The following is a 23,828-nucleotide window of genomic DNA, read 5'->3' as shown; positions in this document are numbered from 1 at the left end:
GGGTGCTTTACAGTATATCCATTTCTTGTTTTGCACGGTTTTGAGGTCTCTTGACCTCGCTCTAAGGCAGCTGCTGGTCTCAGCTGTTCCTTATTAGTAATCAGCAGGTTTCTTCAGCAGAGCCCTTTCAAAGGGACAATGCTGGACCATTAGGTTTGCGTGGGATTATTGGAAGTGATCTCAATGGTGAGTTTATGCCATTATCTACTTCTACTTTGCTTTGGACTTTTGTATTTTTTGATTTTTGTTGTGTCAGCCCTGGTGAGCCATGCTTTGGCGTCTGAACTGGAAAATATCGGAAGGACAGTTGGCATCTGCATTGCGGTAGAAAATGAATAGCTGGATTAAAATGCATTATGTTTTATACTTTGAACGTTATTTTTGACACTGTCATTTCTGAAACATTTTACTTAAAAAAGTCAGCAAATGCAAATATATATGGCTCTTCCCGACCCCTGCCTTCGATCAATAAAACATTGCACTCTGCTTATGGTTAATGACATTCAAATCTCACTGCATTTTATGTAATATCACTGTACTTAATGTGTTTTATTATGTGTTATACAATACCAGATACGACACTTACATCTGCGCATGCGCTACGTGCAATGCATAAGTTTTTATGCAGGCTGACGCTTGGTGAAGAAAGACGATAGAAACATCTACATGCCAGCAAAGTCTTTTAATAAGAATCACTATGAACGAATGACCACCTATGTTCATACGTTTAAACATAATAAATGTCATAAAAAGTCATACAAATTTGCAAAGGAAGGAAGTGATGTAGGTGTTGCGCATGTGCAGAAACGATTGCGTTTACCGGTACGGATCATGTAGTGACAAGAGACAAGCGGTTTGTTTAAGCTATTTACAGAATAATTGGGCACTTGCAGTTGCCGTATTTACATGAAGCGGCATGAGGAAATGATGAATCAAGCATTTTCTGTTGTGAGGCCATTCTTTCAGCATTTCACATTTTCATGAGCATTTTTGAGTTCTAGCAATAGTTTAACTTTGGTTTTCGAGTGTGTTCAGACTCGGCTCCACTCAACGAGAGACACACGTTCAGCAGCCGCCTTTCTCTGCGTTTTTTGGTTGATTCTTGAACTTTTTTCCCTTTATGATGGACTCTTAGTAATAACTTTTTCCAAAATTTCCAGAACACACGCATGTATGCGGCATTTTCGCTTTCACTTCATGTGATCTTTACATGCTTGTTTGACCCCAAAGTGTTTAAGCGGGTGATGAGTGCAACTGGATGTGACGTCACTCGCATCTCAGCAATATACTGTATTGTCATGGTACCAGCCGGTGCAGCTGTGTGAAAGTACGCTGGTAAACATCACTCCCTGATGCCTTAAGAGTTGCGCTGGTCATGAAGTTGACAGCTTAGACTTTTGGCTTGATGCCTAGCACACATGACTCTCATTTGGTGGTTCGAGCGTACGGGTGGACCCAGTGGCGGTTCTAGCTATGGGCCAAATGGGCAGTTGCCCAGGGTGCCATGAGGGGATCATTGTCCTGCAAGTTGCTTTCAGCTTGAGGTCACCAACAGATGGCTGGACATTCTCCTTCAGCAGAATTCATGCTTCCATTTATTACGTTTAAGTTTTCCAAGTCCTGAAGCAGCAAAACGGCTCCAGACCATCACACCACCACCACCACCATATTTTACTGTTGGTATGATGATCTGTTTTTGAAATGCGGCATTACTTTTATGCCAGATGAAATGGGACACACACACCTTCCAAAAAGTGAAACTTTTGTCTGGTCAGATCACAGTTTTGGTCGTTTGTGTGTCATTGTGTGGTTCGCTGGAGTCCAAAAGCTTTAGAACTGGCTTTATAACCTTTTCATCGACTTCACTTTGTCAGGCAGGTCCTATTTAAGTGATTTCTTGATGAACAGGTGTGGTGGTCATCAGGCCTGGGTGTGGTTAGAGAAATTGAGCTCAGGTGTGATAAACCAGTTATGTTGTGTTTTAATGGGGGGACAATCACATTCTCACATGGTCCATGTAGGTTTGGAGTTTTTTTTTTCCTCCCTTTAATAATAAAAACTTGAAGATGAGAAATTGAAATGAAGACCACAAAAATATGAAAAACAATCTGCTTCTTTATTTTCATTATGATTCTCAGATCATTATAAAGGTCGGACATTGTCACCTACAAAAAATGATTTTCTGATAATCCACCATGTGATTTTATTCATTCATTCACACTTTCTTAACATTTTCACTTTTTGAGTTAAGTCAAAAATAGAAAAAAAAAATAAAAATAAAAACAATGCCGTGAGTGTCACTCAGATGAATTTTCCCCTGAAAGTAAAAAAGACAGATGGGAAACATGGTTGTTATTTCCATACATTTAAATACAGCCCTACACGTTGGTAAGATACATACTTCCAGATGATTGGCCCAACGGTTAGTGGTTTGATTGGAGTAAACTTTGAGATGGCGCGTTGTGCTCTCCTCGTGCAGGACTACATGGTAAGAAACAACAGGATCAAATTACAAGTAAGTGCTTCACCAATATAAAATAGTTATTCATCTAAAACAGGGGGGCGGGTGGGTGAACTGTTTGACTGGCGGGCCACATTGACTTAAAAAATTTGGCAGAGGGGCCATCTTTATACTTGCTCACAGTGCAACGGAACAAAAACACAACACACCCACAGCAAGTTAACGCATATCATAAATCAACGACTAAGCGCTAAACATAACACAAAACTTAAAACTGTTATTGCCAAATGCCCGCAAGGCATGCTGGGCAGTCAATATGTACTACGAACAATAAAACATTGGATATGTTAACTCCATCTTCTTTAGTTCTCTGACGACCCCTCAACATATTTTGCAAGCAAGCGAAAATGCAACAAACACCGCAAAATGTACGGCAAGCTACCAAGCATGCCGTGCGGCAGAAATATATGGGTGGGGGTTTTTTGGCATGGGTATTGTGTAGGCATATTTGTATGCCCACATGGTGCAGTAGGTAGGTTACTTTGTGTCGTATGTTTGTTGACGTGTTGTGTTGTTGGTATGGCTTTTTTGTACAAGCTACAGATTGAATCTGACTATTTTGGCGACTCAAGCGTGCCACAATAGCACAGCCAGTCATGTTGCCGGATACATTTTCCATGTTAAAGGTTTAACAAAGGAATATGGAAAAGCCTGGCGGGCCTGACGTGGGCCATGGGCTGCAGTTTTCCCACCCCTGATCTAACAGAACACAGTATGCGACTCACCGGAATGCAAGAGTACCTCCTGCGGTCACACAGGCTGAGGCTGCAGTGGAGGTAAACATCTCGGTATTCTCCCTGAAGAAGGAAGAACAGGGCGGAGAAACGAGCCCGCAGGGATGAGCCGCTCTCAACCACAGACACTTGTTGGCGGTCAGTGGGACATCTAAAGCAGACAATGGTTATCATCAGCATTCTGCATGCATCTGGTCTCCGTATTCACCCCACCTGAGCACACACATACTTGTTGTGGATGAAGGAGTATCGCTCAGGATTGTCAGGGTTTGAGGAGTGAGAGGCGAAGCAGTCCTCCAGGACAAGTGCCAGGCTGGGATCTCTCTTGTCCACAGAGACCCCCACATATAATGGGGAGCCCACTGCAAGGACCACCGCACCTGCTGGATAAGGATCTGTATAGTTGGAGTTCCGGAACAGGACCATGGCGGCTCTGGCTTTGGCACCTGAGCCAACGACGCCGCCTTCCGTCCTGTCAGTAAAAGACACATAATCTGAAGCTCTTCACAGATTTTATGATCATGGTATGAATTCAGGGAGACAAACCATATGAAAAAAAGAAACATCGAAATACAGGGGTCCCTTGGTTTTTGTACGCCCCCAGGTTTCAGCAAAAACTATTGCCAAAAACATGTCTTGGTTTTTGTAAACTGTCTTGGTTATCGCACGGCCAAACAGTGTGCCTAACAAACTACAGTAATCTTTTTTTATCACTTATATTAATTGGTTCCAGACCCGACTGTGATAAGTGAATTTCCACAAAGTAAAATTCCTTCTTCATAAATCAAATATTTTCCTAGTTAGAGGATAGAAAACGTGTTTCCCACCTTCTAAATACAGTTATTAACATCATTAGAGCCCTCTAGATATGAAATAACACCCCTGTAGTCACCTTTACATTCGTATTACAATAATATATAGGAGATTAATAACATATCTATCTAATAAGAGAAAATATGACATAAGACATGTGCTCGTGTGTGTTGCTGTAAATGTGTTGCGGTGCTAGGGCAGTTGAGTGGCCAGGTGGACAGGGAGTGAGGTTGGAGTTCAGAGATGAGTTTTACCTCCGCGCGGGTTACGGCCGCAACAGTGGCCCGTTTTCTGGATTATTGTGCCTGATGTGAGATAATTCAAACTTGCAATAAAAGCCTGTTTTTCCCGGCGATCAAGTCTGGTGCTTGTGTGTCTCACCGAACATTACAGTAAGATTACTGACACCTAGCGACCGGTGTAGAATACTCTACCTAGTTTTTAACAACTCGAGATGTTCACAGTAACACCCGCATCATTCCATATCAGTGACTTTACAGCACTATTGTAGGTACTTATGAAGGTAGTACTCACACCAGGACTGGTCTGACGGCCACGTTCAGTCTGCTGTCTGCGTTTAGGGGATAGACGCATGAGAAAGGAAGACTCGCAGGGACAGAGAAGGAAGCGTTGCTTGTTGGATAAAGAAATAAACTGTTGGAGTAGACGGCATGTGTGCTGTTGGTCTGAAAAACAAATAGTCATCAGATTAAACATTTACATTTCATTCAAATACAGCCTTTTATTAACAAGACATAGAATTTATCATGTACGTTTGATTATATTGTTTGTTTGCCTTGGACATTAAAGGTCCCCTTTTATGCAAATTGACTTTTTAATGATATAAAATGTTTCAACCAAATAACTAACCTAACCCTAGCCCAACAAACAGGAGGTCATTACTCAACATAACAGTCTGACTCACCGAGTCATATAAGCAATACCATCACACAGCAACTTAACACACCACAAAACATACACAAGGCAACCACTACTCCGAGTGTAGGATAAAGGAATAAATAACAACTACCGTAAATTCCGGTGTATAAGCCACTACTGTTTTCTTAAACTTTGAACCCTGCGGCTATTTTATGGCTAAATTCTATTCTCGTGACATTCTATTCTCTCCTTTACTTCAGAACTACTACTAATTGTTTAAATACCGTGCTGCTCACGAGTCAGTGGCGCTTTCTTTGGCAGGAGCCAATCACAAGCTATCAGTGCACTCACGAGCTTGTCAACCCACTGAAAAATCGCAGGAGGTCATTATTTATATTATTTATAAGAACATGACCCCAGTCTGACTCACTGTGTCATCTTGCTAAGAACACTTTACCAACACTGAATTCATCACGCAGCAACTTAACACTCAAAAGGTGTAGCTGACAATTCTACAAACATGTCTCAATATGAGTTTAAAACGTGAGAAAAATCTGTCATCTCCCTCAGATGTTTGCTCCACAAGAGGCACTCAAACGGTCTGTTTTGAAGCTCCTGGTTTTCATGACATCAGGAACAAAAGCCAAAAACGCCTCGAGCTAGATGGGCCGGCCCCGTGTATACACCCAGGACACTGCTGGAGGACAGCTTTGGAGGGGGGGGAAGCGGGCTTCGCTACACATCTTAAAATAAAGCCTGGAACTCTGCCAACTACCCGTCAACTACGAAATATTTGTATAGTTGTACAGATATTACCAATTTATGACCTTCTAAACATGTTTTTTAACATTATTAGAGCCCTCTACGCATAAAATAACACTCCTATAGTCACCTTTCCACTCCTATTACTAGTTGACAAAATAAGAGTAAATAAGCCAATGAAGACATACATAATACTCATGTTCATGTGTGTGCCTATAAATGTCTTCCCTACGGTTGAATTTAAGCTTTGCCTGGGTAACGGCCGCAAAAGTAGCCCGTGTTTTGATTTTTATTATTATTATTTCTTCGGGATTGTTGTGAAATAATGTAAACCTGCAATAAAAGTCTGGTGCTTGTGTGTCTCACCCAACATTACTGCCACCTAGTGACCAGTGTAGAATACTACATTTCACCAACATAGTCGCCAACAATGGCGGTCTTTTGTGCTTTATATTTGTAGTTTACTTCATTTTGTCATTTTTATGCATGAAAATGCTGAATTTACCCAAAAACACATAAGATTTGCTTAAATGTGCATATGTTTCGACTAATATTAGGCCGTATTCATCCACAAAACAGCATGATTTATCAATGAATACATTTTAGAAAAAACATGATCGAGTGAAGCTGCCAAATTCGAACCAAAGTGCGAGGGATGACTGTATCCTGTATATGCACGCGTATGTCAAAAAGCTCAGGTTCTTTTTACCTTCAGCGTGTTTCCACAGGCACCTGCCTGAGCGTCAGCTTCGTACCACACGACGCCACCTTGCACCCTGGCCCAGGAACAGTTGCGGACTGCCAGGTTGCCAGTGAGCGGGTTGTAACCAACGCGTGTTATAAAAAGTGAATCCAGGCCCACTTGGATTTTGTCCGAGCCACAAATCAGATGAGATGGATGGAGTGAAGGTTCCGACGCTAAAGAAAAAATATTACGCGGGCATTAATTTCCTTTTTTTTTGTGTAGTTCGCCAAAATATTATTAAAATATGTACATGAAACTCCCACCTTCACAAATAACGCTAGCATCCTCGCTGTGAACGCAGTTGTGTCTCCCAAATCCAAGATGTCTGCAGCTTGTGAGGGAGGTTTCATTCCCGTAACAGCGGACATCGTCCAACCAGATGGGCCCACTGCCTTGTCCAAAAGCTGCGCTGTGCAGTGCTAAGCGAGCCACGCCGCAGTCCAACTGTCCGCACACCACGTTGGCGTTGGTGAGGTCCCATATGTCGTCACACACGGTCCCCCACTGTCCATTATGGTAGACCTCCACTCTTCCAGAGCAGCGGTCGTTAGAGTTGCTCAGCCTCAAAGGCGAAGCAGCTAAAACAAGAAAACATCACGATAAGCCATGGAAGCCGACTTATTCCAGAACAAACTTATTTTAGTTTCAAGTCTTGCCATGGCATGCATGGCTGTTCCTATCAGGAGGTAACTAACATTCTTACACCATAACGGGTAAACACACACACACACACACACACACACACACACACACACACACACACAACAACCAGGAAAGGTTGAAAACAAAAGCTGAGGCAGTTTGTGTTTGTGAATGCCAGTCTTTGCTAATCATATTAATAACATCTAATAATGTTATATTTTATATTTTGACATCAGAAATGTCTTTTTCACGTATTTGGGGTAAGAAACCATTTTAAACAACAACAAAAAATCTGAGGAGCTGAAAGGGCCAAAAAATTTTTTTCAACACTAAAAATGAGTGGAAATTCTGAATTATTTCCACTGTAGTTAAACTCAGAAGCTTAAAGGAAAAGTGCATTTTTTAAGGGGAATTTTGCCTTATGTGAGACATGAACACATATGTCTTTTTCTTTTCTGTGCGTTCTAAAAATATAAAAACAGATAAAAAGACGAGGCTAAGAATGCATGTAATGGGACACACTTATTCCGCTTACAAAGCCTTCTGAAAAAGGCTCCAACAACGCTCCATTGTGAATAATGTGACATCCATATTAACTAAGTTACAGCGACATTGTTGTTGTTATTATTAACATTGTTACGCCAATCGAACTACGTTTCTAGAGAATTGACACTTGAACACACCGGCTAGCTACTAGCCGGCTAGCGACTAGCTTCACCACAGACTCGCCTGCAGCACGTCAGCGTCGCGCTCACAACGCCGAACCACTACAAAAAAGGCATACATATTTGAGCTGCTGTTGTCTTTTCATTTGAGTTTGGAAAAGTTAACGCTAGGTGTAGGCCTTTCTATATTGCTATGTGAAATCAACACGGCTAGGAAAGAAGTTCTGGTAATGTTTAAAATGATCAAAACAAGGCAAAATAAGTAAGTAAGTATGACATATTGTCATGAATGTACCTGTTACTACATGCTGACAGCATGGATAGAAAACCATGAAGCCTTGTTGGAGCTTTTTTAGAGAACTTTATAGTTGAAATTGGTGTGTCCCATTACATGCATTGTTAGCTCACTCATGCTAACTTGTTTTCTCTCTTTAGAACGCACAGAAAAGGGAAAGAAATGTGTGTTCATGTTTTACATAAGATTGACGGGCAAAATTCCAAAGAGTGCACTTTTCCTTTAAATGAATGGATTATCACAGAGTGGTATGAAATGAAATCGTTTCAAATGTTTGGACCACCGCCACCCAGCAGTGGACGGGTCAACTTGACCTTGGACAAATTGTGACTGACCAATCACATGTTGGGATGAAACGGCATAGCCAATTGATGAGCTAAAGGGGAACAGGCTTCAGCTTGAGCAACCGTTTTCCGCTTGGTCCTCGTGCTTGAGCGTGCCAGTTGATTATAGAATAAAATTATTTTTGATGGCAAAAAATACAGGGGACCAAAACTGCCTTTTGAAAAGGTGCAGGGGGCATGATCAGACTAAAGATGCCAGTATCTTTAACTTCTTTGTTCTTACCTTCACAAACCACGCCAGCATCCTCGTTGTGATTACAGTTGTGTGATCCAATCCCTTGGTGCGTGCACTCACTGAGCTTCGATTCTCTGCCTGTGCATCGGACATTGTCCAACCAAATGGGCCCTCTGCCCGGTCCAAAGTGGGCCCTCTGTGGGGCCGCCAGGCCCCTGCCACAGCCCAACTGTCTGCACACCACCTGAGCATGGTTCAGGTTCCAGATATCGTCACACACTGTTCCCCACTGTCCTCGGAGAAATATTTCCACTCTTCCAGAGCAGTAGCTATTTCCTCCATTTGCCAGACGGACCTCGCCCTCTTTTATTGAGGGGGGTGTTGTTGAGTGAGAGGTTGTTGGTGTGTGAGTCTCTTCAGGCGTTGTTGTTGAGTCAGGTTCCGGTGTCGTAAAAGAACCTGTTCCATTAGCCTCTGAGCACACAAAAAGTTGTGTTAAAAAAGATGGTTTTCGGTTCATAAACCAGCAGACAATGACAATTTGAACATACCTGCACAATAGGCCAGACGGCATGTGGACGGCTTGACCAGTTTGTAGACATAGTAGCTGGAATCGGCTCTGGAGCACAGCTTGACATGGATGTTGTGTGAATCAAAATGGCAGCATTGGCTCAGCCAGGCGTTACACACAGTGCGAGTTACAATTTGCCCTGACTGTGTGGGATGAGGTTCTGTTATCCACAAAGGTGCATGGGTTCCACACCTGTTTTCGTCTATACATCTCTCAGGAATACGTGCACTGTTGTCCCCCAGGAACAGACGATACCAACCCAGCCACTCAATGTTTCGGTCACAATTCGCCTGGTTGCTGTTATTGTATCTAAATTCTGTGGACCGCCACTCGTCATCCAGGACGGTGTAGCTCTCACAAGGGTCGCCACAGCTGGTCCCGTTATTCCCAACGCAGTCCATGCCTGCTGGGCACATCGTGTCTCCACAACGGAACTGGACTGATGGCGAAGAAATGGCGGATCTGGAGAGCGAAGCAGGTGTCAGGCATTCAAAGGAGCCGGGTGTGTTCTGGCAAAGCCAAGGCGCCGTGCAAGGTGGGTCGGAGAGGGAGCATTCGTCAAAGTCCACACAGCCACTGTCAGGTGCCCACTGATAACCTTGGCTACAACATGAACCGTCGCTGCAGGTTAAGGGATCGTAACAGGCGACACCATCACCCACAAAGCCATCTTTGCAGACACATGAGAATCTGCTGAAGGAGTCGACTCTTTCCTGTGACTCCTGGCATGTTGCTTCATCATGGCACGAGTCACAGCTGGAAACATCTGTGCCTAAAAAAAATACAACATAGTTCATTGCATCCAACTTGTAGTTTTCATTCGTATGGTTCCTGTGCAAGTATGCAAAAGTAATGGTAAATGGTTTTTCACTTATATCGCGCTTTTCCACCTCCAAGGCACTCAAAGCGCTTTGACACTGCTAGCACATTTACCTACTGATGACTCAGCATCAGGAGCAACTGAGGCTTCAGTTTCTTGCCCAAGTACACTTCGAGCACGGAGGCTCAAACCCACAATCTTCACGTCGGGAGACGACCAGGGGCTAACCCTAACCCTATACCAGGGCTAACCCTAAACCAGGGCTAACCCTAACCCGAAACCAGGGCTAACCCTTACCCAATCTCACTTACACATATTTACAATCCAAAGAGCAAACTAGAGTTAGTGTTAGCCCTAATACTAACCTAACCCTAACACTAACCCTGCTCAGAGATTGAAGTTGCAGATGTGCGCCATCTCCTGGTGTTAAGTATTAACTACATGAGGAAATTGTTAAATTCAGCAATGTTGATTCAATCCCAAAGAAATAGTTAGACGCTTTTATAAACCCAAACGCCCGGTCTCGTATTTATACTTTTTTTTTTTTTTGCGCAAGAGGATCAAGGAGGTGCTGATGCAACTCCTCATTGGATTAGGCTTGAGAGCAATTTAATGGTGCAAAAACGGCCACTAGGTGGCATAAGTGCATTTGAGCAAGAGCTCAGTAGGGATCATGAGAGGAAGGAGAAACTCACGTGACAGGAAGAGAAGGCCCTTGCATAAAGGCAGCTGTTGCATACCACACGAAAAAGAATGACACATTGTAAAGAAATTTTGACACATGCACACACATGGCTCAGTTCCAAATGTAAAAATTGTAAAGAGTTATAGTTGTGGTGTTATAGTTATAAATAAATTGTTATTTTGATGTAAAACAACCCCTTTTTTGTGTTCTTTATGTTGGTGTAGGTGTTTAGATATTTGAGCTGTCACAAAAGCAAAAAAAAAATGTGTCAAAGTGAAAGTTATGCTTGAAATGTATCTTTTCACAAAAAGCTGTTTTTCTCCCTTATTTAGTTGAGCACTGATATTTTCCTGAAACTTACCAATGTTCTACTGCTGATTACTAAAGAACGGAAAAAGTTAGAAACTTTTTTTTTTCCTGATGAAAGATGGGAGTCTGTTTCTTTTGGTAGGTTCCATGTTTATATAGACCTAGAACACAATATTCTGTGTGCCTTGGAAGATCAGTCAATATCGTTTAAAATGGCCGGTATTGAAGGGATTGTCTTTTGAAAAATGGCTGGGTCTGAATAAGTTAATAAGATGTCTCTCAGAAAAATGGCTCCAATTTGCTATGACTTTTTCACCATACTCCATCAAGAGTTCGTTCTTCAAATGCCGTATTAAATTAAAGCTATTTAACGTCCTACCCCGGTGGGGTATTTTTAGTGGCATGTGTTGCAGGATGCAAACAACACCACTCTCATAAATGGCAGATACTGTGAGTTCCACACGGGAGACATGTTTGTTGTGGTTTTGCGGCCGGAGGCCTGTGCAGTGTGAAAGAAAGAAGCAGGGGGACGCCTACTCAGGACATTAGACTGGGACACTACAGTACAAGTGATCTGATTTTGTGATCAGCATTGAAAGGCATTATCGGCCTATGCCGATCATGTGCTTTTCAGTCAGCCAATCGATTGTCCGTTTTTGAAATTCTGCGTGTACAACTATAATGGTAAAACTATATACATTTTTTTTATCAACGGATTAATTGGATTTACATGATCTCTTATGGGAAAAATTTATTGGGTGAGAGTATGTATCGGTTCGAGTCGGACATTCTAGAATGAATTAATGATGCTAACCAAGATTCCATTACAGACGTCCCTCACCACAGTGCAGTTCGAATTTCGCAACTTCACTCTATCATGGTTTTTTAATTAATAAATCATGCTGTTTCGTAGTTGAATAAGCCTATTATTAGTCAAAAGATATGCATATGTAAGCAAATTGTACATATTTTTGCCCTCAATTAAGCATTTTTAAGCATAAAAATTGTTAAATTAATACAGATCCATCAGTACAAGCCTGGGGTTTGTTTTTCAGAGAAGATTATAATGTCGCTTTTTGATGTGTGTGCTAACAGGCAACGCGCTTGCATGAATTACAGTGACACTGTGCCGAACATCCAACGTCTTCAAACCCTACCTTATAGTAACAGCATTTGGGACCAAATATGAGGTGAAAAAAGAACGAGAAAACTACACTATAGTAGTCTCTGTGTGGCGTGGGAGAAAGTTACACCACTATGGTGCCTTCACGGACCGTCGATAAACGAGGGATTACCGTACTCCTGATATTTTTGATGTTACAGTGTATATTGTTAAATTGCACCAGCCTAAAAGGATGTACTGATACAAACACAATACCTGAAATTGTTCCCGTGATGAGCGGCATGATGAGGAGCAATAATACGCCTCCGGAAATCTCCATCACGTAGCACACGCAGCGTCCTGATGCAAGACAGAGGCATGATCACACAAACATACTGAAAGATTTGCAAGAACCGTTGGTGTTACCTTGACCAGGAAGGGTTCCAGAAATTGGTGAGAATGTTTCGAGTGAAGAGAGAGTGAGGGGGTATTTATAGGCCGGGCTTGAACATACAAAACAAAACGTTGTCAAACACACTCAACAAATAACACTGCAACACAAGTGGAAACACAAAACACCTTTTGTAGTATTTCAATCAATCCTCCTTAGGATGAAACACCACCTGATACATCAACTTGACCCCATTCTACAGTGGCTTCGATGTCGCAGTGTTGTTGACCCTTCATTTTTCAACCGATTCAAACCATTCGATCATCCAATCGTTCAGCTCATTCGGGAATATTTGGCAGGTGTTTCAGATATTTACAAAAAAAATTCATACTTTCCAAAAATCTGAAAATTCCACAACATTTGTCCCATTGACAATGAATGGGCCATTTTTTCCAAACGTCCACCATTCGCACGTTTCTCAACCGATTCCAAGCATTCCAACATGGAATGAGGACCACATAGTTCATTTGATCCATTTCATCAATTGTTGTACTTAATTTATACATTTTAATTATAGATGTACTTCATTTCCATGTATTAAACTATAATCCTCAAACTGATAAAGAAATGAAAAAATACATTCTTGTAATATTTCACTCTGTGAACGGGCGTATTAAGTCATTTGGGGGCCCAAGGCAAACCTAGTCATTGGGGCCCTCCACATCCTTGTACTGCACTGCCAATTGTATTTATTTTTATTTACATTTTTACAAAAGGTGAGTGTGTAATTTAGGACACTTTTTTTCCAGAAATTTTGAAATCTGTTCCAGTTATCTGTCAGCTTAAGTTGCCAGTTACATTGCCATGTTTATATACCCCCACAAAAAGGATTTGATATGAATGTTTATCGTCTACTAGCAAGTGTGAATATGAGAACATTCTCCAGTTTCCTGAGCTCGATAAAATCCTCCTTAAATTCCGTAATCTCTGGTGTATAAGCCGCACATGTTCACGTCAAAAAATTGCACATTGTACCATGCACAAATCTTTATTTGACAAGAGCCAATCATGAGCTATGAAAAAATTCACAACAAGCTTGTCAACCCATTGGAAATTGCATTACTCAATATAACAGTCTGACTCACGGTTTCAAAGGACCATAGAAAGCATCGAAAATGGTGGATGGCGCTGCAATGCTGCTTCTGTCCACCAGAGAGAACCAGAGGACCCGGAGCCCAAAGCCCAGAGGGAGGCTGATGTCACTGCAGCACCCCAATGAATGTGCTGCTCAGACACAATGCCTCATGGCAAAACATTCAAATTTAAGATCATATTGGAATATGGTTGTATATTTGTACATAAACCTTTGAGTGTCAAGTTGCTGTGTGATGAATTTAGTGTTAGTAAAGTGTTCTTTGAAAGATGGCACCGTGAATCTGACTGTTCTGTTGCTATACTGGTATACATACTAACCTCCTGTGATTTCCAATGGGTCGACAAGCTCGTTGTGAGTGCACTGATAGCTCGTGCATTGGCTCCTGCCAAAGAAAGAGCTACCGCTTCCTCACTGACTCGTGAGCGGCACAGTATTTAAACAATTAGTAGTAGTTCTGAAGTAAAGAAAATGTCATGAGATTAGCCATAAATTAGCCGCAGGATTCAAAGTTAAGAAAGAAGTAGCAGTTTATACACCGGAATTTACGGTAAGTATTATATTATGTAACAAGTCAATCATCTCAACACTTGTACTGTAATTCATAAGAACATTAAACAACAGTTAATAAACCGTCACCGCATTTGCCGCTTCTGACACTGGCTGTCGTCGTTTTTTCGTTTGTTGCGATTGTGTGAAAAGTTGACACTTACGGTAGTTTCGATTCCTCTTCTCCACTCCACTGGGGTAACCCCCCTTCATTTTTTTCCAAACAGCGCCAACGGGTTCGTTTTGCTCCCGTTTTCCGGAATCAATCTGCACACAATCTGCTCATCAGAGCTAGCTGATGTGCTTGCTGACATTTAACTTGTCGCTTGCACAAGCATCTGTACCGACCTGCTTTAAGTCCACCACCATAGTGCCGTACCCAAGAAGAGCAACGTGACCTGCTTGAATGACTATCGCCCTATAGCACTCACTCCTATTGTAATGAAGTGCTTTGAAAGAATAGTCATGACCCATATCAAAAAGAGCATCCCGGCCACTGTGGACCCTCTACAGTTTGCATATCGCCAGAACCGGTCCACGGATGATGCAGTCAACACTGCCATCCACACAGCCCTTTCTCACCTACAGGGCCAGGACACATATGTCACAATGCTATTTATAGACTATAGCTCTGCTTTTAACCCATAAGAACCCAGATCCATTTATCCTTAAAGGAAAATTATCCGGGCTATACCACAGACCAAGTGGACAACATAGAACACATTTCTAAAGTTTTTTTCAAAATAACACTTTTTATTCCCAAAGATCTGTGTTGTTACATATTTGTTACATTGGGCGTTAGTGTTAAACATATTCCTTCTTTGAAAATAAGTAAACCTGACGTTTTTTACAAGTGATGGATGGACAAATGAAGCTTCATAAGCACTTGTGTTATTTTTTGACTACTCTATATGGCACTCTTGGTTTAAAGATGCTGTGGAATTTTTCAAAAATATCACAAGTGCTTCATGAAGCTTCATTTTCCCATCACTAGTTTTACTGCTTGGGGCCACCAAACTGCCTTTTTATTTGTATTTCCATAACATATGTAAAAACTGTGACTTCAATGGCAAGGTTTAACAAACTTCTTCATCAGTTTTGCTTTGCATCACAAAATATGCCAAATGCATCAAAAATAAATAACACTGCTTATTTGGGGACATTTGCAATAAGCTACCATAGCTGCAGACCTACAAACATAAATTGTGCAAAAAAACGTAAACGCTGAAGAGAAATGAAACTGTTGTATCATCAGCACCTTGCCCAAAACATTTTCTCAGTTGTTATGTCTGGTAAGTCTCTCCAGCCATTTAGCCTAAGTCAGATGGTAAGACTTGAAACAGTTTCGTTCCTCAGTGAAGCAAAGACGCACATCACATTTCCCACAGAGAGTGGTGGTTGCATTGACTTTGCAGAGTTTGCAGCAGCCATGTTTGTCACATTTCACAGCCCAATGTGCGACTTGGTCAGTGAGAACATCATCTGGATCTCCAGCACGAACCCTCTTGGGCAGCGGTGGTGGTAGAAATGTGGCATTGAGTGATGGGCGGCCTCCTTGTGCCTGCCAAAGAATGAGGCTAGTGCCAACCTCTACCTGGAATCTGTAGCTTGCCATTTCATTGACATCAGTGTTGTCAATGAAATGCAGAGTTTCCTGCAGGTTCTGAAAACAATTACTTGACATGACGTCAGCTACCATGGGACACCTTGTGTCATTTTCCCAGTATGCACGATTTGCTGTCGGTTGGCAAAGACCCATGCACAGGTAGAGGCCAATCAGTATTTCCAGGTCTTTTACACTGTTGTTAACATTGTTGTGATGTAGAGATTTTTGTACACTGTACAAATTTGTTTGATCCTTTAGTAACATCGCATTTCTGGTGTTACGAACTTTCTGAAGTACTCCAGAGGAGTATGACGATTGTCTGGAGGTGGTCCTTTGAATGTACACTCAGGCGCTTCAAATGGTTTCTCCCTCCAAGAAAACTTTTTCCCTTCGACAGTTCCTTCTTCAGTTCCTTGTTTTTGGGCATGGACAGTGTCTTGTTTTTTTCTGAGGACGGATGTATTTTGCTGCCCTGAATTCATTTGGTTGTGGTACATCATCTGGTGTACTTGATTCACTACTGTCCGAACCACCACACTCACTTGACTCGCCAATCTGTCTGTTTTGACTTGGGATTGTAAAGAGGGTCATCAGGGTCTTCATCTGAGCAATCATCACATCCCTCAAACTAACTATCATCTCCCAAAATGGCCTCCAGTGCATCATAAAGAGTGTAGCGTGTGTTCTTTCTCATACTACAAATGAAATCGGAATAATATAATATTTAATAACAAGAATAACATATTTAAATTTTTGTAGGATCAGCATAGGATAGTAAAAATGTTTTAACATGATGTACAGATTTGCAAAGATGGTTTTGTAACACAAACCAAATACTTTCACATTATTTTGTGTTTGTAATTGTTCAGTACCCTTTTAATTGACCAGCAGAACATATTTCATGTTAATATAATTGAAACAGATAAATTAATTGGGTGGATTATTAACATTTTTGTTATTGTGACAAATGGGTCACATCAGGTTCTTCATTCTGATTTTAAGACTAAAAAGCCGATGTGACATATATGTTACAGCAATATTTCTGTTACTTTTTTGATATTACATTGTTCAACAAATATGGTCAGACCAGGTTGAAAGTAATTTAGGACATGTTATCAAAGAATGGAACCTAAGAAATGTGTTTGAAATTACATGTAGTATCAAAAAACAGCTCTTTGAAATTAGCTGCTTCCTTGAAGTTGGCACATAGGCCAGACCTGCATTTTGGAGAGGTCACTTCCTGCTACAGTCACATGACTGTCACATGGTCATCACACCAGGATGTTTAGTATGTGTCGCTTAGGGACTTAACAAGTTAAAATCAGACATAAAGCTTTATAAGGAAGAGACTGGGACCTTCAAAGTGCTTGTTACACTCGTGTCACCGTGGGTTCTTATGGGTTAATACAGTCAGCCCCCACAAACTCACAAATAAGCTCCTCACACTTGGCCTGTCACCCTCCCTCTGTAACTGGGTGTTTAACTTTCTCACAGGCAGGCCCCAGTCAGTCAGAGTCCACAATCGCACATCCAGCTCAAGAATTGTGAGCACTGGGACCCCACAGGGGTGTGTGCTGAGTCCTCTCCTCTACACGCTCTTCACCTACGATTGCGTGGCCTCCCAGAACAACACCAGCATCATTAAATTTGCGGATGACACTACAGTCATCGGACTGATCACTGGTGGTGTTGAAACATCATACAGAAGAGAGGTGGCGGACCTCATAGCTTGGTGTCGTGATAACAATCTCCTTCTCAATACAGATAAGACTAAAGAGATGATCATTGACCCAAGAACAAGGGAAAAGGAGCTGCATAAACCCCTGTTTATTGATGAGACTGAGGTGGAGAGGGTGAAAACCTTCAAGTTCCTTGGCACACACATCAGCGAGGACCTCACCTGGTCTCACAACACCCAACAAATTATGAAGAAGTCCCAAAGGAGACTGTACTTCCTGAGAAGACTGAGGAAATTTGGCATGCCCACAAAAATCCTTAGTTGCTTCTACAGATGCACCATCGAAAGTGTCCTTACCGCCTCCATCACTGTTTGGTACGGTAACTGTACAACACGTGATAGAAAGGCACTCCAGCGGGTGATCAAGACCTCACAGAACAGTGAAATTTGGCATGCCCACCAAAATCCTTAGTTGCTTCTACAGATGCACCATCGAAAGTGTCCTTACCGCCTCCATCACTGTTTGGTACGGTAACTGTACAACACGTGATAGAAAGGCACTCCAGCGGGTGATCAAGACCTCACAGAACAGTGAAATTTGGCATGCCCACCAAAATCCTTAGTTGCTTCTACAGATGCACCATCGAAAGTGTCCTTACCGCCTCCATCACTGTTTGGTACGGTAACTGCACAACACGAGATAGGAAGGCACTCCAGCGGGTGATCAAGACCTCACAGAACATTGTTGGGGCAGCCCTCCCCTCATTGCAAGACATTTATAAATCTAGAGTCCTACGCAGAACACACAACCTCATCAAGGACAGCACACATCCACAACACTCATTATTCACACTCCTACCGTCAGGCAGACGCTACAAGAGTTTGAAGTCCAGGACCACAAGGCTGGCAAACAGCTTTTACCCACAGGCCATCAGGCTTCTCAACGAAGCACTCACACACGCCACACGCAACACAAGCACACACTCATAGCACTTTATTTATTTATTTGTATTATTTATTTGTATTAATGTCTCTTCTGTTTTTGTTGCTTAATTTATTGGTATATATGTTTATGTGTTTATGTTTCTTATGTTCTTATTCTTTCTTGTGTTTTCTTTCTTTTCTTGGGAGAATGAACAGAATAAGATTTTCATTGCATGGTATAACTGCTGTTTTACCATGCACATGACAATAAAACTCTCTTGAATCTTGAACACGCGCCGTAACATGCAATAGTCCATTGCATGAGAAGCCATCGTGATAGATTACGCATTTTGGGGTAGTTTTAAGCATGCGACGTAAAACTAAAACAGTCATATGTACTTTAAATTGAAGAAATTGGGCCCCTGGAAATCTTGGGGCCCTATAGGCAATTGCCTGTGTTTGCTTAACGGTAAGTCCACCCTTGTCTTGTGTGTAGTCCAATTATACTGAATAGAAAAGTTTGACTTTTTCAATTCACCCACTGAAATAAATTAACTTATCAACGATATTCCAACTGGTTGAGATGCACATGTAGGCTGCAAACATGAAAAAAGTTTCATCAAAAGAAAAAAATGAAAGGTTGACTAACCCGATACTGTACATAGAAAGTACTTGAACATGTTGACCTCATTCCTTATCTTTACGGACAACAATCATTGTGTGACTTCCAGTAAATGTTGCTTTGTTGTCTGATATTTACAAAGTTTTATTCCAGTCAGGGTTGAAGTGCATGTTGAAGAAGCTTTTTTTTTTTTTTTACCATGTCACCTTGACTTGTCAGTGCTAATAATATTTACCACCTATTGAGGTCACAGCAACAAAAGAAGTCCCACTCATGGATGATTTGACTTACTTACATACGAATACTTTTTACTTATTGAGGTCGCTCCATAGCCTCATCATGATATCGGCTATGAGTTTCTATATGTACAGTAGTGTTGATGTCTTCTTTTAACATGTGTTTTATTCGTAATACTACAAAGTTGATCCTAAATTTTCCCCATTGGAAGAATGATGTCAAACTGCTAAGCAAAAGTGTCACAATCTTGTGAGGTGTGTGACCCCTAACCTGCAGAGGCAGGAGCGAAAGGAGGTAAAAGGTCTTTAACAAAAACCAGGCAAAGCGATTTCAGTAGAAAATTGCGTGTGAATGCTGAAAGATCCTAGAAATGTGTTGAAATCTCTTCACCAATTCGGGAATCACACCAGCAACCATCAGGTTGGGAGACGGCCGCTCTACGACATGAGCCACATCATCATGCACAGACTAAGCAGAATGTTACATGTAACGTAAATCTAACGTGGGGATATTTAGAACAGTTCCGATGGATAGCTTACATGCCCTGAATGAGCTGGGGGGGCCTTAACTATAAAGCTTGCGCACGCACAAAACAGGGCTGAAAAGTTGCGTACACCGTTTTCCATGCAATGTATGCAATTTATAAAAACCAGGGCTGTCAAATGATTACAAATTTGAATCAGATTAATCACAGTTTTTACATTAATTAATCATGATTAATTGGCATTAGCTACTGTGTCTGAAATATGCCCATTGTTACTGTATTTAATGAACAGAAAGATAAATGACAAAACAGGATTGTACATATTTGTATGTATTAACAGATCCAAATGAACGGAATAGGTCAATCAAGGTGAAAGATACCACACAAGTCAAAATCTATCCGTCTAACACTAGTCTCTAGTAGCACAACATTTGAATCACACTTTAAACCGTGTTATTATGAGCAATTAGGGGTTGCATTCAAAGACATCACGTTATTTAAGGTAAATGTGCTTATTTTCAGTGTATTTTCCAGCATACTTAAATGTAGCAAATTGTACATCCCAATTAAGACTTACGAAGTGAGTGATAAGAATATCCACTTCATGTTTTTCTTAACTTCCTGTTCATTTACACACACACACACACACACACACACACACGTGCATTAATAAAGCCGTTTTTGTGATGTTTGGAGTGTCCCTGAATGCATCATTCTTGTAATGAGTGAGTAATGGACGGGTTGTACTTCCGCATGAACGATCCGCGGAAATCCGCTCGAGAGACCGTTTGTGACTTTCTGCTCTAAATAAAAATAAAGAAAGCACACGTCTACCACGGTACTAAACTCGAGCGGAAGAAGTTTGCCATCATTTACCTGACTTCCAACATGGTGACACTTGGGCGTCTACTTCTTGAAGAAGAGGAATTGCGTGGGGACTGTTGTGTGTCTACACTTTGTGCCTTTTTTGCATTCACAAATCTGTCCCTCAGATTTTTCCAATTTTTTTTTTTTTTTTTTACTCATTCTTCTTCTTTTCCCAGCGTGGCCGCTATTTCACGCCAGGTGTCGGACACGGCTTGGCTCTCCCAGTGGTCTCTGCACAACGAGTTACACAAAAGCCGAAATTTTTTGTACTTCTGCTGTGAGGATCTCCTGTTCGTCAGCCATTTTTTCCGTGTGTCTCCGTCCGCGTAGTTAGAAAAATGTGGAGGGTCGCGGAGTGGAAATTTTCCGCATGTTAATGGCCGCTCGAGGGGGCATGGGTGCGAAAATGACGTCATTTGTCTGCATGGAGCAATTCCAAAGGCCCATGACTGACAGGGGCCCAGTAAACAGGTAAATAATTTTGCTATCTGGTTGTGATTTTATTTATTTTTTTAATATAGCCAGAAAATTATTAAAACAATCTTTTATTTGGTAGTTTGTCAAAACATTTATGTCACGGGTGGCCAAGGCCAGTACAGGATCCCAGAATGCAGTGAGCAGACAGTCCGTGTACAAAAAATGTATTAACAAAAAGAGACTCTAAACAGAGCAAAATACTAAATACAAAAGTACAACAAAAACCACCGGGCCTAGCCATGGGAACAAACTACAAAAACCAAGGGTGCTACTAGACACATAAATAGCAGAGGAAAAGACAACACACTGCAGGACTAGGCAGGTGGAAAAAAAACTAACAAAAAAATCACAGCTAACACAGAGCTGGAAAAAAAATAGACAATAGAACAAAAGGAGACACTGCTGAAAACCAAGCAGGTTGAGAGTAGCTACAGATGTACATGTACTCACGAAAATAACAGGGTAGGACCAGAAAGTAGGGTAAGGTAACAACGCGGAGGCAAGGAATAGCAGGAGTCAGACATAAGGCAGGGAACAATCTGGCAATTAGCTAACACAAAAGCCCAGCTAAAGTACTTCCCGGTAATTGTCTGCAGGTGTGACCAGGTGACTCCTCCCAGGGAATGATAGGTGTGCTGCAACACAGGGCAGACAGGCAGCAGCGGAGCTGCACCACAGAACTTGACAGTATCCCCGCCTCTTATAAGGCGCCCCCTGGCGGCATACCTGGCTTGTTCAGGTGAAGCGTGTGAAAGTCTCGGATGAGTGACGGGCCCAAGATAGAGGAACGTGTGATCTACAACCACTCCTCAGGTCCGTATCCCTCCCAGTCAACCAAGTACTGTACCCCCCCTCTCACCGTGTAAGTTGGCAGGCCACCCACCGCTCATGTGCGGTGGGGGCGGAGCCTCAGCCAGAGGGCACAGCGGGCTGGATGACACAAGCTTCAGGTGTGAGATGTGGAATACAGGATGTACTTTTTAGAGATGGTGGCAACTTGAGCTTGACAGCGGAAGAATTAATAAGAGTCTATGACATATGGCCCCACAAATATTGGTGCCAGTTTTCTGTTGGTGCTGGCTACCGGAAGGTCCCTTGAGGATAGCCAAACTTCTTGGTCCGGCTGGTAGGCAGGTGCAGGAATCCGGTGACGATCCGCTAGTCGGCGGTTATGTGCCGCAGTTCTGGTTAGGGCAGCCCTCGTCTCCCGCCAGACCTGACCAAGATGAGATGAACTGCCGGCACCGCTACTTCAGACTCCTGGGAAGGGAAAAGCGGATGTTGATACCCAAATACCATAAGCTGAGCAGTTTCTGAGGCAGACGGTAACTTTGACAAGGCAATGAAATGTGCCATCTTGGAGAATCTGTCATCGACATTGAGTATGACGGTTTCACCATGAGCAGGGGGAAGTCCAGTAATTAAATCCAAGGCAATATGAGACCATAGGCGAGAGGGGATGGGTAATGGTTGGAGAAGTCCGGTAGGGGGGTGGTGAGAGGACTTGCTTCTGGCACAGACAGAGCAGGCAGCAACAAATTCCCGGATGTCGGCTGACAATGATGGCCATCAGAATCTTTGCACCACCAGGGACTGACTTCGTTGAATCCATGGGTGGCAGGCCAACATGGAAGTATGACCCCACTGAAGCACTTCCGACCTGAGGTTGTGTGGCACCAACAGTCCGCCATCCCGGCAATTCTGCGCCCCCCTCTCCACGATGTACCCCAGAAACGAGACGGACAAGGAATGAAATTCGCACTTCACAGCTTTTACATAAAGGCAATTCTCGAGGCGCCGCTGGAGGACGCATCTGACGTGTTGAACATGCTCCTGTAGAGAGTCACAAAAAATCTAAATATCATCTAAGTAGACAAAATAGAATTTGCTAAGCATATCGCAAATCTCATATCTGTCAGATATATTACAGTATATAGCCTAGTGCTAGGTAACGGTGCATTCGGGTGCAGCTTGATGGTGCAGTCATATGGCCTATGAGGAGGCAAGCTCTGAGCCTGATCCTTGCTAAAAACGTGGTATTCATCCGGTACTCCGGTCATGTTAATTTCTTCCTCAGGAAGTATGGGGCTCTCGGGTACCACGCAGCGTAGGCAGTGAGCATGGCAGTAGCTACTCCACCCTATTATTCAAGATTCAAGAGTTTTTTTTATTGTCATATGCATAGTAAAACAGGCAGTTATACTATGCAATGAAATTCTTATTCTGTTCATTCTCCCAAGAAAGAAAGAAAACACAAGAAAAAGAATAAGAACATAAGAAACATAAATACCATCATAAGAAACATAAATACCAATAAATTAAGCAACAACAACAACAACAACAACAGAAGAGACATTAATACAGATCCATCCATACATCCATTTTCTATACCGCTTCTTCCTCATTAGGGTCGCGGGGGCATGCTGGAGCCTATCCCAGCTGACTTCGGGCGACAGGCGGGGTACACCCTGGACTGGTCGCCAGCCAATCGCAGGGCACATATAGACAAACAACCATTCACACTCACATTCATTCTATGGATAATTTAGAGTCGCCAATTAACCTCACCTGCATGTTTTTGGAATGTGGGAGGAAGCCGGAGTACCCGGAGAAAACCCACGCGCACACGGGGAGAACATGCAAACTCCACACAGAAATGCCCAGGGGAGAATCGAACCCAGGTCTTCCCGATCTCCAAGCTGTTACTGTGTTGGCCAACGTGCTAACCACTAGAACACCATGCGGCCATTAATACAGATAAATAATACAAATAAGTGA

The 23,828-nt window shown here is 42.3% G+C and overlaps 1 protein-coding gene across 1 annotated transcript; it reads right to left on the bottom strand.

The window, feature by feature from the left end:
* Positions 1–2,131: 2,131 nt before the first annotated feature.
* LOC129182599 (uromodulin-like) lies at positions 2,132–16,400 on the bottom strand. Its single transcript, XM_054778960.1, has 11 exons — positions 16,304–16,400; positions 12,339–12,422; positions 9,127–9,918; positions 8,624–9,049; positions 6,718–7,032; positions 6,419–6,627; positions 4,603–4,754; positions 3,485–3,727; positions 3,247–3,406; positions 2,402–2,481; positions 2,132–2,317 (listed from the first exon to the last, which is right to left on the bottom strand). Exons 1-11 carry the CDS (start codon positions 16,398–16,400, stop codon positions 2,302–2,304), a joined length of 2,574 nt encoding a protein of 857 aa, XP_054634935.1. The 3' UTR covers positions 2,132–2,301.
* Positions 16,401–23,828: the final 7,428 nt, after the last annotated feature.

The sequence above is a fragment of the Dunckerocampus dactyliophorus genome, chromosome 6, assembly GCF_027744805.1.
Source record: "Dunckerocampus dactyliophorus isolate RoL2022-P2 chromosome 6, RoL_Ddac_1.1, whole genome shotgun sequence".
NCBI classification, from domain to species: Eukaryota; Metazoa; Chordata; class Actinopteri; order Syngnathiformes; family Syngnathidae; genus Dunckerocampus; species Dunckerocampus dactyliophorus.
Note: the sequence above shows the minus strand (reverse complement) of the source record. Positions and strands in the feature narration are given on the sequence as shown.

Excerpts from the sequence above, each read along its gene's own strand:
- LOC129182599 (XM_054778960.1), bottom strand. The coding sequence starts at position 16,400 with ATGATAGTTAGTTTGAGGGATGTGATGATTGCTCAGATGAAGACCCTG. Across the intron at positions 9,050-9,126 it reads CCGTCTGGCCTATTGTGCAG|AGGCTAATGGAACAGGTTCT; the intron begins GTATGTTCAAAT and ends TTGTGTGCTCAG. Across the intron at positions 2,482-3,246 it reads GGAGGTACTCTTGCATTCCG|TCCTGCACGAGGAGAGCACA; the intron begins GTGAGTCGCATA and ends CTTACCATGTAG.